At 39.4% G+C, this 22,757-nt stretch overlaps 1 protein-coding gene across 22 annotated transcripts in view; it reads left to right on the top strand.

The window, feature by feature from the left end:
* Fer (FER tyrosine kinase) overlaps window positions 1–22,757 on the top strand; it is a 432,292-nt gene that overhangs the window by 322,487 nt on the left and 87,048 nt on the right. Inside the window, exon 20 of one of the 22 annotated variants that reach the window (XM_090331533.1) lies at window positions 15,805–15,884. The exons of the other annotated variants lie outside the window; for them this stretch is intronic. Within the exon in view, the coding sequence (XP_090187659.1) occupies window positions 15,805–15,847 (43 nt within the window). The 3' untranslated portion in view covers window positions 15,848–15,884. Of the gene's footprint in view, window positions 1–15,804; window positions 15,885–22,757 lie in introns of those variants that run through there. 22 annotated transcript variants of the gene reach the window in all.

Raw genomic sequence — 22,757 nt, 5'->3', positions numbered from 1 at the left:
CATTGAGCCTAAGTTCCTTTGAATCTGGCTTACTTCACTTAATATGATTTTTTCTAAGTTTTTCCATTTCCTTACAAATAGGGTGATGTCATTCTTTCTGAAAGCAGCATAGAATTCCATTGTGTATAAATACATCTTGTTGATCCATTCATCAACTGAGGGGCATCTGGGTTGGTTCCATATCTTTGCTATGGTAAATAATGCTGCAATGAACATAATTATGCTAGTGGATTTAGTATGTCCTTGTTTCTGGATGATTGGGTAAATACCAAGAAGTGGAATTGCTGGCTCATAGGGGAGCTCTATGTTTAATCTTTTGAGGAACTGCCATACTGCTTTCCATAGTGGTTGAACGAGTTTACACTTCCACCAACAGCATCTGTTGTTATTAGATTTCGTGATCATGGCCATTCTAACTGAAGTGAGGTGAAATCTCAAAGTTGTTTTAAGTTGCATTTCTTTTATGGCCAGAGATGTCAAGCAATTTCTTCATGTATCTATAGGCCATTCTTATTTCTTCTTGAGAAAAGTCTCTCTTTAAGTCTTTAGCCCACCTTTTACTGGGATGGTTGTTTCTTTGAAGATTTGTTTTAGACAGATTCAAGTTTTTTAGTTGTAGATATATTTTAGATATGAGGCCTTTGTCTGTTGTATGGTTAGTGAAGATTTTCTCCCACTCTGTGGCCTTTCTATTTACTTGCTAGCTATCTCCATTGCCATACAGAAGCTCTGCAGTTTACTGCAGTCCCATTTGTCCAAACTTTCCTTAATTTGTTGTGTTTCTGGATCTTTATTAAGAAAGTTTTGACCTGTGCCAAGGAGACATAGTGTATCTCCTATTTCTTGTAGTTTTCAGGGTATCTGCTTTTACCTCATGGTCTTTGATCCATTTGGAATTAATCCTCATACAGGGTGACATAGAAGGATCCAACTTTAGTTTTCTGCAGGTGTTTAACCAATTCTGCCAGAACCAGTTGTTGAAGAGGCTGTCTTCCATTCTATTTTTTTGGCTCCCTTATCAAAGATTTGGTTCAACAAAGAAAAATCTCAAAGCAACTATTTTTTCTTTCAACAAAGTTGCTGTTTTGAAGACACCATAACATCCTAGTAATGAATTGTGTGTTCTTTCTCTTTAATATTTTAGAAGATTATACATACCATACTGGATCTGAATATAACATGAGCTATTTTCTCGTAGTAATCATTGGGAAGTTGTGATTTAAAAATTAAACCATGTAAAACATATTTGGTTAAGTTCACCATTCTTCCACTGAAATGATTTTTTTAATTACCCAGTTTCAGACCATTTTATTCCTTCTTCAAACTAACACAGAGCATAATTTGGATAGTAGTGGCACTTAACAGAATATTGGTGAAGAGTAAATTCAAAGTGCTCACTTAGCACAGTATCCAGAATATTTTGATTACCCTGTAATAACCACTGTTCTAATCCAGGCTAGTCTTGTTAGCAACATTGTCTCTGAAGTGTTAAAGTAACATAAGCCTTTTATTTCTTTTCATATAGTCCCTGCAAAAACTTGACGTTTAAATGTCAATGTTTGCTCCTTTGTTCCTAAATTGGACATTCTTCTTAGTCATTCCTGACTATTCCCAGATTGATTGTTCATCAAATGATAAAACACTGAAGTCTGAGCCTGAGTCATTCAGGGATACTCATTCATTTCTTTTAGTATTCAAACCTCATATCTCAAGCTCTTTTGGTTTTATTCCTTTTTTGCTGTTTTGTTTTTTCTAATACAGCCTGGTAGTTGGCTCCATTCCAGAAACAGTACTTTCAATCAGACTCTCATACCTTTATAGAATTCTCTGTGGACATAACTACAGTTATGTGCTTGGAAATAGTTGTGGTCATTGTCTAGGATAGCTATGTAGTCTTCTATTCCTTACTTAGTGTGTGGAGGGAAGAACTTGGATTTGCCATTGTTGCTTATAGTGGTGCAGCTCTTATCATTCTGGGAAAGGCTGGAGCCACAGAGTATCCCCTTGGCTCTTTTCTCAAGTTAATGTCTCCTAACCCATTGTATACAGAGCCATGACACAGGTACATGAGAGAAAATGAATTTGCCCTGCAGGTTTGGGGCTGTTCAATTCAAGTATACATGGGCACCAGGAATTATTTTAAGTTAATTGATAATGTATAGTTTTCTACAGAATATTCATTGATGAATGAGAATTCATTCATTAATTGCCTTACCCTTTCTTATAGGTGTGTGCTTACAGTTAATGCAGACAAACCTTTACAGACCTAATATCTACTTCCATTTAGCAGATGCTAACTGGATTTTTACATCGTCCCAAGCATTGCACTAGGGTACTGTCTTTCTCATATCATTAAATAATTTAGAATCCAGCGAGGGAGGGAGTTAAAAACAAGTATTTATTGGCTGCAGTGAGTGCTGTGACAGAAGTAAGTAGGGTGTGGAGACAAGAATAAATTACAGTTTTAGGGAATCCACTTGGGAGAGACTTATGCTGCATCTGCCTTTGGTTGAGAAAGGCTTCAGCTGCATGAGCATCATGGAGAACACATTTCTAAGAAGTTAGGAAGGTAGTTGGGATTCACAAGGCAAAGGAAAAGGATCTCTTGGAGTCTATCTCCAACTCTAAATAAATTACCAACTTCTAACACAAAGAAGCCACTTTCTAACCACTACATTTCAGGGTCAGAAACACCCATCATTCTTACTGACCATGTTTTAAGTATTTATTGGTGTTTATCCTGTAGACTTTCATGTAATCATGAATTACCATGGAATCTAGACGTTTTTGGAAATGAGAGAATTTTGTATTATATCTGTATACTTAAAACCAATATGAAAATCCAGTTATTTTATAGCTATCCATTTGTAGGAATGATCTGTGCTGTTATCCAACTAGAATGCATAAGAAGAGCTGGTGTGTGTTTTTGTGTGTATTGTGTTAGTGTATGCAAAGCATGCTTCAACTTCGTTCACATTTTTCTTTTTTTGATATTTTTTATTGTAATTAATAAAAGGGTTACATGATACTTGCCAGATAGAAGGTGCATTAATTCACATACATTGATACACTTTCACATGTCTTGGTCCTCATTACCCTCCCCCCCACCCCCACATCTTCTTTCCCCCTTCCCTATCCAATTTTAAATAACCAAATATAAATATATCTGATATATCAGATAACAAAATGAAATACTATAACAATATGAGATAAACAAGGGACAGCAAAAGAGCTGAGAGATAACATAGTACCTTAAGGACAACAATCATTCATTATATGGCTTTTGTTTCTGTATCCTAGAGGTCCTTTCAATTAGCTTCATACTATATGGCCTTATGTATCAGGTTTTGCTCTATTGCAACTCTCTGCTAGGAGAGCCCAAGGTTTCTACTGATTATGACAAATGAGGGAAACCATTGAGCCTAAGTTCCTTTGAGGCTGGCTTCACTTAATATGATTTTTTCTAAGTCTTTCCATTTCCTAACTAATGGGGCGATGTCATTCTTTCTGACAGCAGCATAGAATTCCATTGTGTACAAATACCACATCTTGTTGATCCACTCATCAACTGAGGGACATCTAGGTTGGTTCCATATCTTTGCTATGGTAAATAGTGCTGCAATGAATATTGTTGTGCTAGTGGATTTAATATGTCGTTGTTTCTGGATGATTGGGTAAATGCCAAGTAGTGGAATTGCTGAGTTATAGGGGAGCTCTATGTTTAGTCTTTTGAAGAATTGCCATACTGCTTTCCATAGTGGTTGAATGAGTTTGCACTCCCACCAACAGTGTAGTAGTGATCCCTCCTGGCCACATCCCCTCCAGCATCTGTTGTTATTCGTTTTCCTGATCCTGGCCATTCCAACTGGAGTGAGGTGGAATCTTAGAGTTGTTTTGATTTGCATTTCTTTTATGACCAGAGATGGTGAGCATTTCTTCATGTGTCTATAAGCCATTTTTGTTTCGTCTTCAGAGAAGACTCTCTTTAAGTCTTTGGCCCATCTTTTAATGGGATGGTTGTTACTTTGGAGATTAGTTTTAGAGTGATTCAATTTTTTGAGCTGTTAATATATTTTAGATATGAGGCCTTTGTCCGCTGTATGGTTGGTGAAGATCTTCTCCCACTCTGTAGGCTTCCTAATTAATTTACTAACTATGTCTTTGCCATACAAAAGCTCTACAGTTTAATGCAGTCCCACTTATCCAGCCTTTCTCTGATTTGTTGTGATTCTTGGTCCTTATTAAGAAAGTTTCTACCTGTGCCAAGGAGACCTAGTGTATCTCCTATTCCTTCTTGTAAAGTTTTCAGTGTGTCAACTTTTACCTCCAGGTCTTTGATCCATTTGGAGTTAATTCTAGTGCAGGATGACAAAGAAGGATTCAACTTTAGTTTTCTGCAGGTGCTTAACCAGTTCTGCCAGCACCACTTGTTGAAGAGGCTATCTTTCTTCCATTCTATTTTTTTGGCTCCCTTGTCAAAGATTACGTGGCCATAGGTCTCTGTTTAATAACTGGGTCCTCAGTTCTATTCCGTTGGTCTTCAGGCCTGTTCTTGTGCAAGTACCAAGCTGTTTTGATAATTATAGCTCTGTAATAGAGTCTAAAGTTTGGTATTGAAATTCCTCCTGCGCTGTTCTTTCTGCTAAGAAGTGTTTTTGCTGTACAGGGGTATTTTATTATTCCATATGAAATTTTGGATTGCCTCTTCTATTTCTTTAAAGAATGACATTGGGATATTGATGTGTATTGCGTTGAATTTGTATATAGCCCTAGGCAAGATTGTCATTTTCACGATGTTGATTCTTCCAATCCAGGAGCATGGGAGGTTTATCCATTTCCTCAGTTCTGCTTTAATTTCCTTTTTCAGGGGTTTAAAGTTTTCATCAAAAAGGTCCTTTACATTCTTAGTTAAGATAATTCCTAGATACTTTAATTTCTTTGCGGCTGTTGCAAAAGGAGTTGCTTTCCTGATTGTTGCCTCATTCCTGTCACTGTTGGCGTAAAGGAAGGCAGTTGATTTTTGAGGGTTAATTTTATATCCTGCTACCCTTCCAAAGTTTTGAATGAACTCAAGGAGCTTGGGAATAGAGTCTATAGGATTCTTCAAATACAGAATCATGTCATCTGCAAAGAGGGAAAGTTTTACTTCCTCTTTCCCTATTTGGATCCACTTTATGCTTGCTTCTTGCCTTATTGCACTGGCTAGGAATTCTAATACTATGTTAAAGAGGAGTGGAGACAGTGGGCATCCTTGTCTTGGTCCTGATTTTAGAGAGAATGGCTTTAGTTTTCACCATTAAGTATAATGCTAGCTGTGGATTTGTCATACACAGCCTTTATTATATTGAGGAATGTTCCATGGATTCCTAGTTTCTCCAGAGCTTTTAACATAAAGGGGTTTTGGATCTTGTCAAATGCCTTTTCTGCATCTATTGAGACAATCATGTGATTTTTGTCCTTGCTCCTGTTGATGTGTTGAATTATAGTAATTGATTTGCGTATGTTGAACCAGCTTTGCCTCCCTGTGATGAATCCTGTTTGATCATAGTGTATAATTTTTTGATGAATTATTGTAGACGGTTGGCCAATATTTTGTTGAGAAGTTTTGCATCGATGTTCATCAAAGAAATAGGTCTATAGTTCTCTTTCTTTGATGAATCTCTGTCTGGTTTGGGGATGAGGGTTATACTGGCTTCATAGAATGAGTTTGGTAAAGAACCTTCATTTTCAATTTTGGTGAAGAGCTTGAGGAGTATTGGTGTGAGCTCTGCTTTGAAGACCTTATAGAATTCAGCTGTGAATCCATCTGGCCCTGGGCTCTTTTTAGGTGGAAGTTGTCTTAATGCCATTTCTATTTCAGTGCTTGAAATGGGCCTGTTTAGTTGGGTTAGTTCTTTTTCGTTCAGTATGGGTATGTTAATATTGGCTAGGAATTCATCCATTTCTTCTAGATTCTCAAATTTGTTGGCATAAAGGTTTGAGAAGTATTCCCTCTTGATACTCTGGATCTTGGTAATTTCTGTCATGATATTACCGTTTTCGTTTGTGATTTTGTTTATTTCGCTATGCTCCCTTCTTTTTTTTGGTAAGATTTGCTAAGGGTTTGTCAATTTTGTTAATTCTTTCAAAGAACCAACTCCTTGTTTTGTTGATTCTGTAGTTTTTTTGGATTCCAAATCATTTAATTCTGCTTCGATTTTAATAATTTGCTTCCTTCTACTGGGATTAGGGTTGGTTTGTTGCTCTTTTTCCAGGAGCTTATGGTGACATATTAACTTGATGGTTTGCAATTTTTCCAATTTGTTGTTATAGGCACTCAGAGCTATAAATTTTCCTCTGTGTACTGCCTTTGCCGTGTCCCAGAGAAGCTGCTATTTTGTGTGCTCTTATTGTTAAATTTCATAAACTGTTGGATTTCTGTTCTGATCTCTTTGATGACCCATTGGTGATTCAAGAATGTGTTGTTCAATCTCCATGAGTTACAGGCTTTTCGTTGGTGGAGATTTGTGTTCAGTTCCAATTTGATGCCCCTGTGGTCTGAGAGCGTGCTTGGAATTATTTCAGTGTTTCTGAATCTGTCCAGATTTGTTTTATGGCCTAAGATGTGGTCTATTTTGGAAAATGTTCTATGTGCAGCTAATAAAAATGTATATTGTGTTGTTGCTGGGTGGAATATTCTGCAGATGTCTGTTAGATCTAGTTGCTCTATAAAGTTGTTCAATTCTAAGGTTTCTCTGTTGAGTTTTTGCCTTGTTGATCTGTCCATAGGTGAGAGTGGTGTGTTAAAGTCACCAACAATCACTATGTTTCGATCTATGTATGGTTTCAGTGAAAGTAAAGTTTGCTTGATGAAGTTAGGAGCTCCGGGATTCGGTGTGTAGATATTTAGGATGGTTATGTCCTCCTGGAGGAAAGATCCCTTTAGTAGTATGTAATAACCTTCTTTGTCTTTTCTTACTAATTTTAGTTTGAAGTCTATTTTATCTGATATGAGGATGGCAACTCCAGCCTGTTTATGGGGGCCAATAGCTTGATAGAGTTTATTCCAACATCTCACTTTCAAAAAATGTTTGTTTTTGGGGTAAGATGTGTCTCTTGAAGACAGCAGAATGATGGATCTTGCTTTTTGATCCAACTAGACATACTATGCCGTTTAATTGGAGAGTTAAATCCATTGATATTGAGAGTTAGGATTGAGAGATATTTATTAGTTGCAACCATTTTTAAAAGCTTTCATTAAGGCCTGTGTCTTGACAGTTCTTGTGGTACTTAGATGGTATAATGTTTAGGTGCCATTTCTTTCTCTGTATTGCATTTATGTTGGTTTTCTATGTGTAGAACATCTTTGAGAATTTTCTGTAATGTTGGTTTGGTTGCTACATAATGTTGCAGCTTTTCCCTGGAATGGAATGTTTTTATTTTTTCCTCAGTTATGAATGAGAGCTTAGCTGGGTACAGTATTGTTGGTTGGTAGTTATTTGACTTAAGGCCATGACATATATGCTTTCAATCTCTTCTTGCTTGCATGGTCTCTGCTGAGAAATCTGGAGTTATTCTGATTGGTTTGCCTTTATAAGTGATTGATCCCTTTCCCTGGCTGCCTTTAGGATCCTTTCTTTGGTCTCTATTGATCCAGTTTGGATTACGATGTGGCGGTGGGATGTTCTTTTTTGGTCTGGTCTGTTTGGGGTTCTAAAAGCTTCTTGTATCTGGATGGACCTGCCTGTCTGGATATTTGGGAAATTCTCTGAGATGATTCCCTGAAGTATATTTCCAATACCATTGACCTCTTTCTCCACGCCCTCCTCAATACCAATTAGCCTTAAATTAGGCTTCCTAATTGTATCTTGGACCTCCTGAAGTGCGCTCTCATATTTCCTAAATTTGGATTGACTCATTTTCTGTTCTTTTTCTATAACAACTAAATTACCTTCAGCCCCGGAAATTCTTTCTTCTGCATTGTCTCACCTGCTATCAAAGCTATCTACTTTATTCTTCATCTCCCTTGCTTCTAATTGCTCATTTTTGATGCCTTGCATCTCTTCTTTTAGATCATGTATGGATTTCTTTAGTTCCTTGATTTCCATTTGAGTGGTTAGCTCAGTAGCTTTATTCTCTTTGGACATTTGCTGGAGTTCAGTCACCTTTTTGTTTGTGGATTCTATGAATTCATCCATTTTTCTTTGAAAAACCTTTACTATGGCCTCCTTCATGGCTTCTCCTTTTGCACATATCACCTTATTTATGGTTTCCTCTTGTTTAGCTATGGCTTCCTCCCCTATCTCTTTCTTTGTATTTTCACATTTTTCATAAATGATGTTTATCAATTGCATTTGTGTAGCACTTGGAAGACTCTCCTCTAGGTTTGCCAGTGACTGTTCCATTGTCTGTTTTTATTGGGTGGGGGATGTTACTCCTTGATTTGACATTTTTCTTGAGTTTCTTGTTCTGCCCATTTGAAAATGGAAGCAAGATTAATACTAAACAAGATTATAATTTTTCAGATATAACCAACCTAGACCTCTTTAGCTGGCAGACACTAGATGTTCACAATTTTTGATTGGTATTATCACTCTCTCTTTCTTTTTGTGCATTTACAGACCAGTCTAATACAACCACTGATAACTGATTTATGACCAAAACAATAAGCCTCTCAATCCAATCTCTATTGTATTTAAGTCCCTCGGGACCTAGAGTATAACTGAACACCTAGATATACAGTATTGCTCAACAACCATTAAGTGTAGATCCATGCATTAGAAGGGTTGAAAGATGAACAGAGGACCAGAGACAGAAAAATAGTGTGAGAGCGAACAGGGGAGGTACGAGAGGAATAACGTAGGAGTGTAAATTTATTATAGTAATGAACAAAAGGTATAGCGTAAGGATAACTGACCTAAGTTGATAAGCAGGTAGCATATTTGAGTACAAAGTTTGGAAAGGATTAGATAAAACTTATGAAAATAAGAAGGGTAATAAGAAGAATATATCAAGAAAAGAGGGAGGTAGAAATAGGAGATCTCAATGATGAAAAATTTTAAAAAGAAAGAAAAAAAGCAAAGTAAGACAAAAACAACCACAAGAAACAATACAGAATGAAAAACAGAGAAACAAAAACAAAAAAGCAAAAAAAAAAAAAACAATAACAACAACAAAAAACAAAACCAAAGAAAAAAAAAGGTGGGGGGAGATTCCTCACTATTGTGAGCTCTTACTTAAGAAATACTAGGGTTGAGACCAGGAGATTAAAAAGCAGTTGACTGTATCAATATAGATATTGTTTGTATTCAGACTGTACCCAGAGCTCTCACTATGTTTCCAGGAACCATCACGGTGACAGAGGGATGCAGGAAAGGAAAGAGGGGGAAAAAAAAGGTGTAGGTAGGATGGTAAAGAGAAAATAAGAACACCTAAAAATGCAAATAAAAAAGGGGGTGGAAGAAAAAAAACCCCAAAACAAAAAGAACAAAAAGAATTAAAAAATAATAAAAATTAAAAAAATGGTATTCAGGATTTTGGGGGGGGGGCAGGGCAGGATAGGAAACTTGTGTCTCCACTAAATTCGGGATCCAAACACTTCAGAAATTCTTTTTCTCTTGTGATTTGGCTATGAGGTTTTTCGGATCTGATTGTTTGGGAAAACAAAGCTGAAAGATCTGCGGGCAGCTTTGTTACCAGGTCTGTGGCTGGCACAGGGGACGGACTTAAGCAGCGCTGGGGCCGGATTTCTGGCTAAGGGATCTCTGGGAAATCCTTTGCCAGTTAGAAAGATGGCACTGTCAGCAACACCTCTCAGGTTACAATTGCTTTGGCCAGGTCTTTTCCAGTAGTCAAGATGGTGTTGCTCTCAGCTTGTGGGAGAGGGGCTCCATCCCAATGCCATTCTGCCAGCAGAGGTGGAAACTTCTCCGCGGAGGTACTCACAAATTGCTGAGTTCTCCGGTTCCCTGAAGCTGGCAGGTCATCCGTGCACGGCTGGATGTCGGCTCTGGGCTCGTGCAGGCTCTGTGTGGCTCTGTCTGCAGCCAGCATGTTGCAGCACCAAGAAGCACTGCTGCTCAGATTCAGAAGAGCCACTGTGTCTCTGCGGCCTCTCCGAGCGGCTGGATCCGGTCCCTGCTGTCTTCTTTGTGCCGCATTTCTGCCTTTTTCCTCTGTGACTGAGGTCTCTGTATCGCTAAAGCTTACTTAGGATCAATTTGAGGTATACACTGTCCCCTATGCTTCCAAAACTGGTATCTTGGCGAGAGCTCTGGAAGACTCAAACTGCCGCCATCTTCCAACGCCTTCCACATTTTTCTTTTTAAAGAAATATATTTCAGGCTGGGAGAGTGGCCTAGTGGTAGTGTTCACCTAGCATGCACAAAGCCCTGGTTCCATTCCTTGATTCCACATACAGAGAAGAAAAGCTGGAAGTGCTGCTGTGGCTCAAAGGGATAGAGCTCTAGCCTTGAGAATGCCCAAGGACAGTGCCCAGCCCCAGGAATGGAATATTTCTCATTGCTCTTTGGTCATACTTTTGAGACCCAGATTTAGTCTGTATTTTCCAAGTAGGCTGCTGAAATCAAGGCACATGCTATCTGATTAAACACAGTTGCCTTTTAGTGACACTGAAAGTCTATCTTACATTCCTGTTGATTTTTCTCTTCCTCTTACATTTATCATCTGATCTTTGCTGCAGCATACATAAACTAGTAAACTTCGTGTCAGCATCCTTCATTACTTCACGGATACATATATTTTTATACTGAGTCCAAGGAGTTATTGCAACCAAAGTTCCATGTTCTGAAATGACTCGTGCATGTGCTAGTCCACTGTTGATGCATTTTTTTTCTTAGTATATGAGTGAGTAGTAGCTGTAAAACAAGCAGACTGCTCATGTACTTGTTGTTGCTCTGAATTATTAATCATTTTAGATGTCTTTGTCAAGAGGGTCACACTAACAATATTCTGTCTCTTCTTTACAGTATTGCTACATCCATGTTGAATTTTAACTTTTCCTGTTTCGTTGAAAATTGTAATTTGAAAGTTCTGTAGGCCTTTGATTTAGCACCTAAATTGATGTGGAGTGTGATGTGTAAGAGTGGCTTCTCACAGCTGTAATGTTAAAGATCAAATTTATCCCAGCATAAATGAATTACAAATTCATCCTTTATCTGTCTTTTTCCTCTCAATTATCAAGCAAATTTTTTCAAACCTTTGAGAGATATAAAAGCAGTATGTCAGTATTTTATTTCATATATATTGTCAGAATTTCTATGTACTTATAATCACCATTGGATGAAATGTAAGTTGATTGAAGAAAGTCGGATAATACAAGAGCTTCATTATATGGCTTTAGAAATAAGAGCAACGATGATAATAGGAGTAAGTAGGCCAAGTGCAGTGGCTCACATCTGTAATCCTAGTTATTCAGGATTCTGAGATCTGAGGATTGTGGTTCAAGGCCCGCCCAGCACTAAAGACCAAGAAACTTTTGTCTCCAGTTAACCACAAGATAACAGGAAGTGGTGCTCTGGCTCAAAGGTTAGCCTTGAGCTAAAGAGCTCAAGGACAGCACCCAGGCCCAGAGTACAAGCCCCATGACTGACAAAAAAAAGGAGAGTAAATAGTCGCTAGGTGCTAGTGGCTCGTGCCTTAATCCTAACTACTCAGAAGGCTGAGATCTAAGGTTCGCAGTTAATATTCAGCAAGGCAGAAAAGTCCATGAGACTCATATCTCCAATAAACTACTCCGAAAAAGACAGAAATAGAGTTGTGTCTCAAAGTGGTAGAGTGTTAGCCTTGAGCACAAAGAGGTCAATGCCTAGGCCCTGAATTGAAGCCACAGGATCAGCAGAACAAAAAAAAAACAAAAAGAGTAAATGATGTCTCATTAGAAAACAAAGAAATACCAGTGCTAAGTTTTCTAAGTTTAACATGCTAACCTGTCACCGAATGTTTAACTGTTAAATGACAGCGGTTTTTCATGAACAAACTATACATATAACTTAATTATAAAGTCTTTAAATGGCTAGGTGCTCACGGTACATTTTTGCATGTAGTCATGATTTGTGGCTATTTTCAGTTTTTAATTTTGAGAAAATAAGGATTTTGTTTAAGACATTTGCAGTAAAAATAAGATTATAATGTGATTTTAGGTACTTTGACCCATTAATATTGTAATACATTACTGTTTACTACTTTGGAATTGGTTTACAAAAATTAAAACAATCATTTAGAATAGTTGGTCATTGTTTGTGCTAGCCATCAGTTCCAATGTAGAGTGCAAAGTAGAGATAGTGTTAATGACAGCCACACCACTAACACAAGCTAATTAAACATGAATGTCTGAAAGATTTAGTTGCTGGCGTACTTTAAAAAATAGTGGCATATTACACAAAATTGTAAGATTTAATATATGAAGCATACACTTAATAAACTTTCTATTCAAATAAAAATTTGTTTAGGACTGTTAGTGGGAGTGTAAACTCATTCAACCCCTATGGAAAACAAAAGACTAAAACATAGAGCTCTCATGTGACCCATTCCTTGGCATTTACCCAAACGTCCAAAAACAAGGCCATACTAAAACCAGCACAACAATGTTCATTGCAGCATTATTTACCATAGCAAAGATAATGGAATCAACCCAGATGTCCCTCAGGATCAAGAAGATGTGGTACTTACACACAATGGAATTCTATGCTGCCATCAGAAAGAATGACTCAAAGGAACATAGGCTCAATGGTTTCCCTCATTCGTAATAATTAGTACACATCTAGCACTCTCCTAGCAGAGGATTATAATAGCTCAAAAACCTATGTACATAAGGTCATATAGGATGAGAGTTTGTTACCTGGTATATTGTATATATGTTTATTTGTTTATTTGAAATAGGAAAGGGATGTGGGGAAAACAAGATGATTGGGAGGGTGTGGAGGGAGGGAAATGGGGACAAAAATGGGAAGTGGTGTCAATGTGTGAGAAATAATGCGCCTATTACCTGACCTTATATGTTATCCCGACTATTAAAAAAATTGTTTAGGACATGTAACAAAACAATTCTGAACTAAAAAGTTAATGTTGTAAAGCAGAGAATGATGAAAAATAATAATATATGTTAGAACATATTATATAGTAGCTAAAGCCATTGCATAGGCATGCATGTACAAAAGTTTTAGTAGACATAAAATAAAGTAGCAAGAAATAGTGAATGGGTAACTTTTTTTTCTTTTTATAATATATTTTATTGTACTTAATAGAAGGGTTACATTATATTTGCCAGGTAGAGGTGCATTACTTCACAAACATTGCTACCCTTTCTCATGTTTTTGTCCCCATTTCCCTCCCCTGACCCCTCCCAATCATCTTGTTTTCCTCCCTTTCCTATCCTATTTCAAATAAACATATATATATATATATATCAGATAACAAGATAAGATACTGTAACAATATAAGATAACCAAGGGATAACTGGGGAACTTTTTTTTTTTTTTTTTTTTTTTTTTTTTTTTTTTTTTTTTTGCCAGTCCTGGGCTTGAGCTCTGTCCTTGGACTTTCTCAAGGCTAGAGCTCTACTACTTGAGCCTCAGCACCACTTCCGGCTTTTTTCTATGTATGTGGTACCGAGGAATCGAACCCGGGTCTTCATGCATGCTAGGCAAGCACTTTAACCACTGGGCCAAACTCCCGGCCCCGGGGAACTTTTTTTCTAAAAAAATTAATTGGATATTTATAACCTCTATTGAGACCATACAACATTTGTACAGGCAGATAGGCTGCAAGAAGGTAATGAGAAGCATATTTGTCCTATACCTGTGCCAAATGCCCTTTAGGCTTGATATTCCCCATCCCTAGATCGTAGACCGAATACAGAAAAACTGTATTGTAAAGTATTCAGAATATACTACTGGAAAGAAATTTAATGTTTTCACAGATAGATATTGTGATAGAAAGACTGGAATTGGAACAAAGAAATAGGCACTTGTGCCTCATTTTGAGAATTTTTTTGCTAGTCATGGGGCCTGAACTTAGGGCCTGGGCACTATCCTTGAGCTTTCTCAAGGCCAGTGTTGTGTTTATGTGGTAACAAGGAATTGAACCCAGGGGTTTATGCATGCTAGGCAAGCACTCCACCACTAGGCCACACTCCCTACCCAGAAAGAGAACCCTGATAAATGATTTCTCTTGTTCAGTAGTTACTAGTCTACTGTGGTTGAAAAATATTTGGTGAACATAGAGAAACTTCATGATCTTAAAAATTTATAACCACAGATACATTAATATTTTCATTAATTCTTCTAAAATTCCATTTATATTTTATTTCTACTCTTAAAATGGTTTAGTAAAGTCTTCCATTATGTACTAATTTTATTTTTTTATTTTTTTAAATTTATTGTAAAGGTATTTACAGATGGGTTAGTTTCATAAGGTAATGAGTATATTTCTTGTCATACAGAGTTACTCCCTCATTTCCTCCTACTTTCCCTCCCCTTCAGAGTCCACCCACAAAGTTGTAAATTTCATTTCCAAGTGTCTTGTATCACTATTGCACTGGTTCACCCTTTGTCCTTTGTCTCACCGTTTTACTTTTCTGTCCCCAAATTGGATAAACGTATACATATATATATATATATGTATGTATGATGTGTGTGTGTGTGTGTGTGTGTATCACGGGGTACCAAAATCAAAAAGCAATGACAATAAGGACAAACCAAATGGGGGGAAAACACAAAGGAAAGGAATGGGTGAGGGGAGGGACAGTGGGACAAAAACATGAGAAAGGTTACAAAAGGTAATGTACCACTACCTGATGAATGTTAACTAACACCTCTATACCTACAATACAATAAAAAAAATTCTGAATAACTTCACACAGTACAAAAACAAAAAACCCTCTTAAGAGTTTAGTTCACTTGGTATCATTTTATATGGTCATGTGTGCATAGCTATTGAGCTATTATGATCCTCTGCTGGGACTATCCTAGACGTACTAATTACTAAAAAAGAAAGCATGGAATCTATGTTTCTTTGGGTCAGGCTTCATGTAATATGATTTTTTCCCCAAATCTTTGAATTTCCTTATAAATAGGGCAGTACCATTCTTTCTGATGGAAGCATAGAATCCCATTGTGTGTGTGTGTGTGTGTGTATCACATTTTCTTGATCCATTCATCTAGTGAGGGGCATCTGGATTGGTTCTATATCTTAGCTGTGGTAAATAATGCTGCAGTGAACATGGTTGTGCTGGTAAGTTTAGTATGGCCTTGTTTGTGGGTATTTCAGTAAATACCCAAGAATGGGATTGTTGGGTCATAGTGGAGCTGTATGTTTAGTCTTTTGTGGGATCTCCATACTGTGGTTGAACAAATTTACATTCTCACCAACAATGAAGTAGCCTCATTCCTGCCTGTTTTTTGTTTTTTTTTTTTTGCCAGTCCTGGAGCTGGAACTCGGGTCCTGAGCGCACTCCTTGGGCTTTCTTAACATTAGAGCTTTACCCTTTAGCCACAGCACTATTTCCAGCTTTTTCTATGCTCACTTTACCACTAGTCCACTCCCAGCCCAAGGTGTAACCCAGACTGGTCTCAAACTCATGATCCTCCTGCCTCATCTTCGTTGATTACCAGTGTGTGCCACAACCAAGCAGCTGTTCCATTCTTGATAATGACCATTCTGTTGGGGTTAGGTGGAATCTCAATGTAGGTTTAATTTGCATTTCTTTCATGGACAAAGATTATGAGCATTTTTTCATGTGTATTCGCTGCTGTTTATTTTTAAAATGATATAGTAAAATTCTCCATTATGTACTAATTTTATCAGAGCTTCCTCAAAGTATAACCATCAACCAATGGCTGTTAAATGACAACTGTAAACCTGCAGGCAAGAATTTGAAACAGAACTTACCTACTAACTCTTAATGGTACATGGATATATACAGAACTCTTATGCTTTAAATTAAATATGGAAAAATGAAAAAAAAATAAGCGGGTAATTTTTCCTTTATGAATAATTTATTTAATAATAACATGGGTCCATACATGGACTTTTAGATGGGTAGTCCATACATGGACTTTTAGATGGCTCTACCCTAAAGTTAGGGCCACCTTCCATCAGTCATCACTCATTCAAGACTAGAGAGAATGCCATGATGGCTGACAAGTCTTTAGAGTCATTATTGCGAGTTCATCATTTTCTTCAGCTTGGAGAAGAAAGGAGCGGATGGGGATCGCTCATTGCCCAGGCCAGAAAGCTCTTCAGGGGGCTGGGTATCAGCCATTCGCATCACAGTGGGCTCTGTGGTGGAGGCCTTTAGGGAACAAGGGCCCCCCGCCTCTACCTGGGCAGGCTGCACAGTCTCTTGGAGTTGGGCATCTTCAAAGATTTTCTGCTCCTCGCTCTCTTCAGTGGTGGAAGGGCCTGGAAGGTGTGAAGTGGCCTCAGCAGCAGGGGTCTCAGGGAGTGCTGGCATCTGGCCCTGGCAATGCGTGCCTTCCCCCAAAAGCAGGACCAGGAGTTCCTGCAGCTCCTTCTTCTTCTGCACCTTCTCCTGAGTCAGCTGCTTGACACAGTCATCTTTCTCCTTATAGAGCTGGTCTAGGACTTGCATCCGTACTTTGCACACCTTTATGGAGTCATCAAGGGCGCTGATGTGTAAGGACAGCTGGGAGCACTGGTGCTTGAGGTCCTCCACTGGACTCTGGTGCTCCACCTTGTCAGGCAGGGCCTGCATGAAGCAGATTTTCATCTTCTTAGACACCCGCGTGTCCTGCTTCCTGTCCCCTGATGGACCATGGTTCCTGCTCTTGGGGTACAGGGCCTGCTGCTCCAGCCTGGCCTGGCACTGGGCCGCCAGGTTGGCCAGGCACTGGCAGCGGGCCTCCTGCTCCTGCAGCTGCTGGCTGAGTTTCATTTTTCTCTCCTCAGCAACTGACTTTGCTTTTATGTAAAAGGCCTGCATGACTCGTGGGTTGTCCACAGCCTCTGGGATGGTCATGGCCGCTGGAGTTGCCTCCTCAGCCCTTGCTTCTTCCTTGTCCCCTTCTTTACCTTCTCGGGGTAAAGCCAGGAAGCTCAGCTGGGCCTGGAGATGCTCCTTAAGGGCTTCCAGACACTGGGAAGTGTCCTGTAAGCTTTGGTCCTGCTCCTGCTGCTCCAGCAGCTGGGTGTGCCTCAGCAGGTGCTGCTGCAGCTCCTCCTCTGCATTCAGCTGCTGAGTGGAGGCCATGTTGTCTTCACGGGTGGCTCTGAGTTCCTGCAGCTGGGCCAGATATTGGGCATTGAGCTCCTGTAGATTGTGAGCCGTTTGGCTCCTTCTCTCAGCCACCTCCTTCCACTCTCCTAACTCCATCTCTCGCTGCTCCAGCTTCTCCTGGAGCTGTTTCTTCTCCTGTTGCTCTGAGGTCAGGAGGCTGGTGAGCTGGTCCTTCTCAGTGCTCAGCCTGTGGACAGCTCCCTGCAGCTGCTCCAGCTGCTCTTTCAGCTCCCTCATTTGCCCATCTGTGCATCTCTGGGTGTCAAGGATATTGGGCTGAGACTCATCAAGCTGATGAGTCTTCTCTAGTATCAGCAGCCGTTCCTGCTGCTCCAGGTTTTGGAGCTTGAGCCTCTGATTCTCCTGTACCTGGATTTTAAGTTGTTGCTGCAGGTTTTTGAAGTCTTCCTGCATCTGGCAGGCCTGGGCCTGGTGCTGCTGATCAGCCTGAGATGGTCCTGCAGGGCGCTGCGCCTCTGCCAGCTGCTTCTCCATTTCTGCTAGCTTCTTTTCTAGATCCACCATCTGCCACAGGTCTTCCTCCCACTCCTCTGTGAGTTGGTTCATCTCCTGTGAGAGCCACCGTACCTTCTCTGTCCACGTGGACCTCTCCACCCTCAGGTCCTCCGCACACTTGTCCCTCTCCAACCTCAATGCACTCACCACACTTTCCATATACTCTACTCTTCCTTTCAGTACTGCCCGCTCCTCTAGTGCTTGTTGGAATTTCTCACTTCTCAGTTTCATGTCTGTCTGCTGGGTACAGAGCACGTCCAGCTTCCCCTGCAAGGCTGCATTGAGCTCCTGCAGGTTGTCACAGCTTCTGCTCTTTGCCTCGAGCTGCAGCTTCACATCACCCAGACCTTGGATGAGCTGTCTGTTCTTCTGCTCAGTGTCCTCCTGCGTGTTGGTGAGCACAGATAAGGCCAGCTCCAGGTCTAAGCTGTGCTGCTGAGAAGCCTGCAAGCGGCTGGTCAGATCTTCATGTTCCGCTTGACTTTTGTTGGCTTCCTTTTCCATGTGGGCCAGGGCAGATTGTAAGCGGCCTTCCTCCGAAACCAACCTCTGGATGGCTACCTTGTGGTCTTCTAACTCTGCTTTCAGCATTTCTTGCTCCTGGGCCATCTTCTCATTTTCTTCCTGCTGTTGTTCCTGCAGGTCTTTTTTTTCTTGCTTCAGTTGGTGGATTTCACTGAAGAGATATTTGTGTCTTAGTCTGCTCCAGTCCAGGGCCAGTAGCAGGCATTGGTAGCGAATCTCCAGATCTGTGACACTCTTGACCCAGGCTGCCCCGACTGTGCCCGAAGGCAGGCAAGTCTCGGGGTCAACGTGGTCTCTAGCTGCACCCTCACATGAATTACAGGCCCCAGTGGTGTTGGTCTTGGGGTTACTTCCCTTTTTGTTCTGCTGCTCTTCCTGCAGACCTTTTTGTTCTTTGCCTTTTTTTGGTCTTGCTTGTTTAGATGTACTAGCTCTGGGACGGGAAAGATGGATGGGCCACATTCCCAGGCTCTGAAATCTCCTGTGGTTTCCCACTCACTCACTAATAAATGTGTTTATTCTAGTATAGCGCCGAATCACCCGGATTCTCTTGGTCACCACTCAGCCACCTCTACTTCCAACAGCTGCTGGTAGTGGTGTAAGCCTACAGAGGAAATCCCAGTGTTTATAAACAACATGAAAGTGGGCGTGGCCCCAAGTCTCCTATCCCATTGGTCGGAAAGAAACAGGAAATAATAGGGGGTGTGACCAGAGTCTTGTGATCCAGGCAGAATGGGTGGAGTCATGATGACAGCTGCTCCTACAGTCCCAACCCCATGTAACTGTTCAGTTTTGTTGGGGCAAGAGTAGAACCTGCTTTAGTTGGACAGGAGCAGTTTTACATACACCTTTCATGGCTTCCCTCACACAACTGTGGCCTCCAGAGTTTCCCACAGGCTTTCAGTTGTCCTCTAGGAAGTGATACCAAGAAACACAGCTCTCTCCCTACAACGTGTCCTCCTGTTGTCACCCCACACAGAAGTATCTTTCATTGTCACTATATTTACTGACATTTGTATTCTGATCAGGGAGTCCCTGAGGCTCAGGATGCTCTTCCAGACCTGAGGGACTGGAGGCTCACAGACATCATAGATCCAGGGCTCCTCTCGACAAGTATTGGCCATGCTGCTCCTGTAGGCCATACCTGGCACATTTTTTACATACTTTGGCTGGTGACAGAGGAATCAGAAAGACAATTATGGGGAAAAGGAGGATGTTGAAGAACTCTAGGTAGGTAATTTAAACAAAACATGAACATGTTGAGCTCAGCATGGTGGCTCAGGCTTGTAATCCAAACTACTCAGGAGGCTGAGCTCTGAGCATCAAGGTTCAAAGCCAGCCTAGGCACAAAAGGAGCTGAGAGTCTCATCTCCAATTAACCTTTAGAAAATGGGGAAGTGGGTCTGTGGCTCAAGGGTAGGGCCATAGCATTGAGCTGAAAAGCTCAGGGACAATGCCCAGGCCCAGGGGTAGGGTGGTAACCTTGAGCTGAAGAGCTCAGGGACAGCACCCAAACTAGAGTTCAAGCCCATAACCCCCCCCCCCCCCAAAAAAAAGTTTTCTCTATTCTTTCCTGTCAGTACTATACTGATACTGTACCTATAAAATGTTGTTAGAGCCTAGTCCTCCTAATCTATTTTCTTCTGCTAGCATATCCAACAGCTACGAATCACATAGATTCTGAGTAACATATTAAAATGTGCAACTAAACCAGTAAAAATTATTTATGGATTATTAATGCATGAAAATCTTAACATGCAACTGGTGTGAAATCAAGTTCTTTTAGAATACACATTTCCCAAGGCCAATGTATATTTTACACTTAAACATATCTTTTTTTTTTTTTTTTGCCAGTCCTGGGCTTGGGTTCAGTGCCTGAGCACTGTCCTTGGACTTTCTCAAGGCTTAGCACTCTACCACTTGAGCCTCAGCACCACTTCCGGCTTTTTTTCTATGTACGTGGTACCGAGGAATCGAACCTGGGTCTTCGTACATGCTAGGCAAGCACTCTACCACTAGGCCAAACTCCCAGCCCCACACTTAAACATATCTTAAACTGGCTGTTTTATTTGCTTAGCAGTTTTTTACGGCTACTGGCCGTCACTCCACAACATAATATTAGACTGTATTCTCCCTGAGGACTAAGGACTTATTTATTCTGAGATCCCCTGTGTCAAACAGAGTGGCTTGGTTTAATAAACATTTGAATCTACTTTCCCAAATAGTTTATTTGATATTACTAACTAGTGTTACTTGCTCTGTTGGAGTTTGCACTTACAAACATGTCTGTCATTAAACTGAGGCTCCTTGAGATATAGTAGATAATATTTTATTTAGCTTTTTATTGGATATTTATTGTATGTTTTCTAGGAGGAACTTACAGAAGAAAGGAGCTAATTTAATTTTTTACTTCAAAGAATGTATTCATAAACCATTCTAAATTTCACAGGGTGAGACGTTTAGACTTACATTGCATTTAACAATAGAAATTGAAAGACTTTAACTTGGGCTTTAGCTATAGCCATCTAAAAAAATGACTTTTTTTTCCTTTCCACTGATTTTTCTTTATTCTAAGCACTCTGCTTTTCTTTTTTTTCTTTTCTGACTTGCTTTTTTTAAAAAAAATTTAAGATTGCTGAAGGGTTAGAAATTCATCAACCTTACTTAATATAACCTGTTTCTCTTTTGAATAAATCTTACCACTGCAGAATTCTTCCCTGTAAGTCTTAATAATCCCTTGCTGTAATAAGACTTTTCCTCTGTGTTTTTCAATGGAGAGAGACCACTGTTGGTCAGCATTACTCACTCTGTGAGCTTTAGTAGTAATGTTACTGTATTTTCCTCAATTTTCCCCTGGTGATACAACACCATATTTTTAATATTAAAGATGAGCTGGTGAGAACTTTCTCTACGTGATTGGTGTTATAAATAACACTGGTTGGAAATAACAACTGCATCATAGGCCAGCGCAGTGCTATTTGCTAACAGCAGGTAGTCATCTACACAGGTACCCTGAAACAGTTTTAGCTAATAGTTTGATTTTAGGTCAAGTGCTAATCAATCATTGTTGATCCATATTATAAACATGTCTAATAGAGAAGCTACACATAAATGAAATTAGATTTTCTGAGAGATAAGTTTAAATTCAAGTTTTGCTACTTGTCTGGCATCTTCCAATTCTTAATATTTAACCAGCAGAGTTGCTTCAAGAATTATGAGAGGGCTATATGTGGAAAGTATGTATCTGTAGTAAATATGCAATGATTCTCCTTAGCATTATTAATTACTATCTTTTTTTTAATCTGAAGTAACAGCCAGTCAAATCATTATCAACACTGAGAAACAAGCAGTAGATACTTTCACAAAGTCAAAAATTACCCCAAATTAAATGTTATATCTGGGTTATGCCCCACCACCTTTTGGGTATTTCACACAGAAAGAATGTATCTTTCTGAGAAGGAGGAACAATGAAAATAAGCAAACTGGTAAGTTGGTAGTCAGGGAGACATTTATTTATTCATTTAATTTCCTGAGGGCTTACCATGTGGAAATAGCTACACTAGGAACTTGGAAAAATCAGTAAACAAAACAAATTATTACTTCACAGTCCAGTGAAGTTCACTCATCTGCCTCTGCTATGAGAACAGGATAAGAATAATCAAGAAACAAGCAGAGTGAGAACAAGGAAGTCAGCTCTACTTTGACTATGAAAGAACATCCCATGACTAGATCATTAGGCCCAAATCTTCCAACTAGTGGCTATGGAGACAGCAGTCCTGTAAGAACAGTTCACATTAATAGTGATACCTAGTGGGCCCATGTTAGTTCTTGAGGAATACCAGCAAAGATCTGTAAGTATTATTTGGATGTAGGAAAGGGATATTCTACTGGAGAAAGAAACACAGTAACAACTTACAACTTAGGATATAGTAAGGCTGATAGCACTTGGTGTAAAACTATCACATTATCTGTCATGTTCATAAGTAATTCATAAAATAAGTTCCACCCAATATGTGTAAGTCATCTCATAAGAGATTCAGAGTATTTAAATTAGAATTCTTTTGTACTTCTAGTTTTACTGAAAAAGAAATATGTGTGTCTTGCTATAGCTTGATGAAATGCATATAGTAAGTTGATAAGTTTGTACTTGTTAATAAAGGAGAATTAAGGCTGTAATATTTGAGCATTCATTTCAAAGAGTCCTGCCTTAGAGGATAAAAGCATTATCATGAAGCTATGCAAATAGTACTAGAAAATGTGATTCACAAAACAATAGAAAAGTTTTGTCTTAAAGAATAAAATTCATCTTCTAGCAAGAACAAATTCAAGTGAAATTACATCCAAATTACTCCCCTGGCTAGTTGAAGATTACCTATTTCTAAATATAAATTATATAGTTTGACAAACCAGGTTTACTAGAAAATCTAATGAATAGTAATAAATATGTTTTAAAAATTATTCAGGTTTCAATAGTTTATGT

This window comes from Megascapheus bottae, chromosome 4 (assembly GCF_031878675.1).
Source record: "Megascapheus bottae isolate mThoBot1 chromosome 4, mThoBot2.hap1, whole genome shotgun sequence".
Taxonomy (NCBI): Eukaryota; Metazoa; Chordata; class Mammalia; order Rodentia; family Geomyidae; genus Megascapheus; species Megascapheus bottae.
This window is presented reverse-complemented; position numbering and strand designations above follow the sequence as displayed.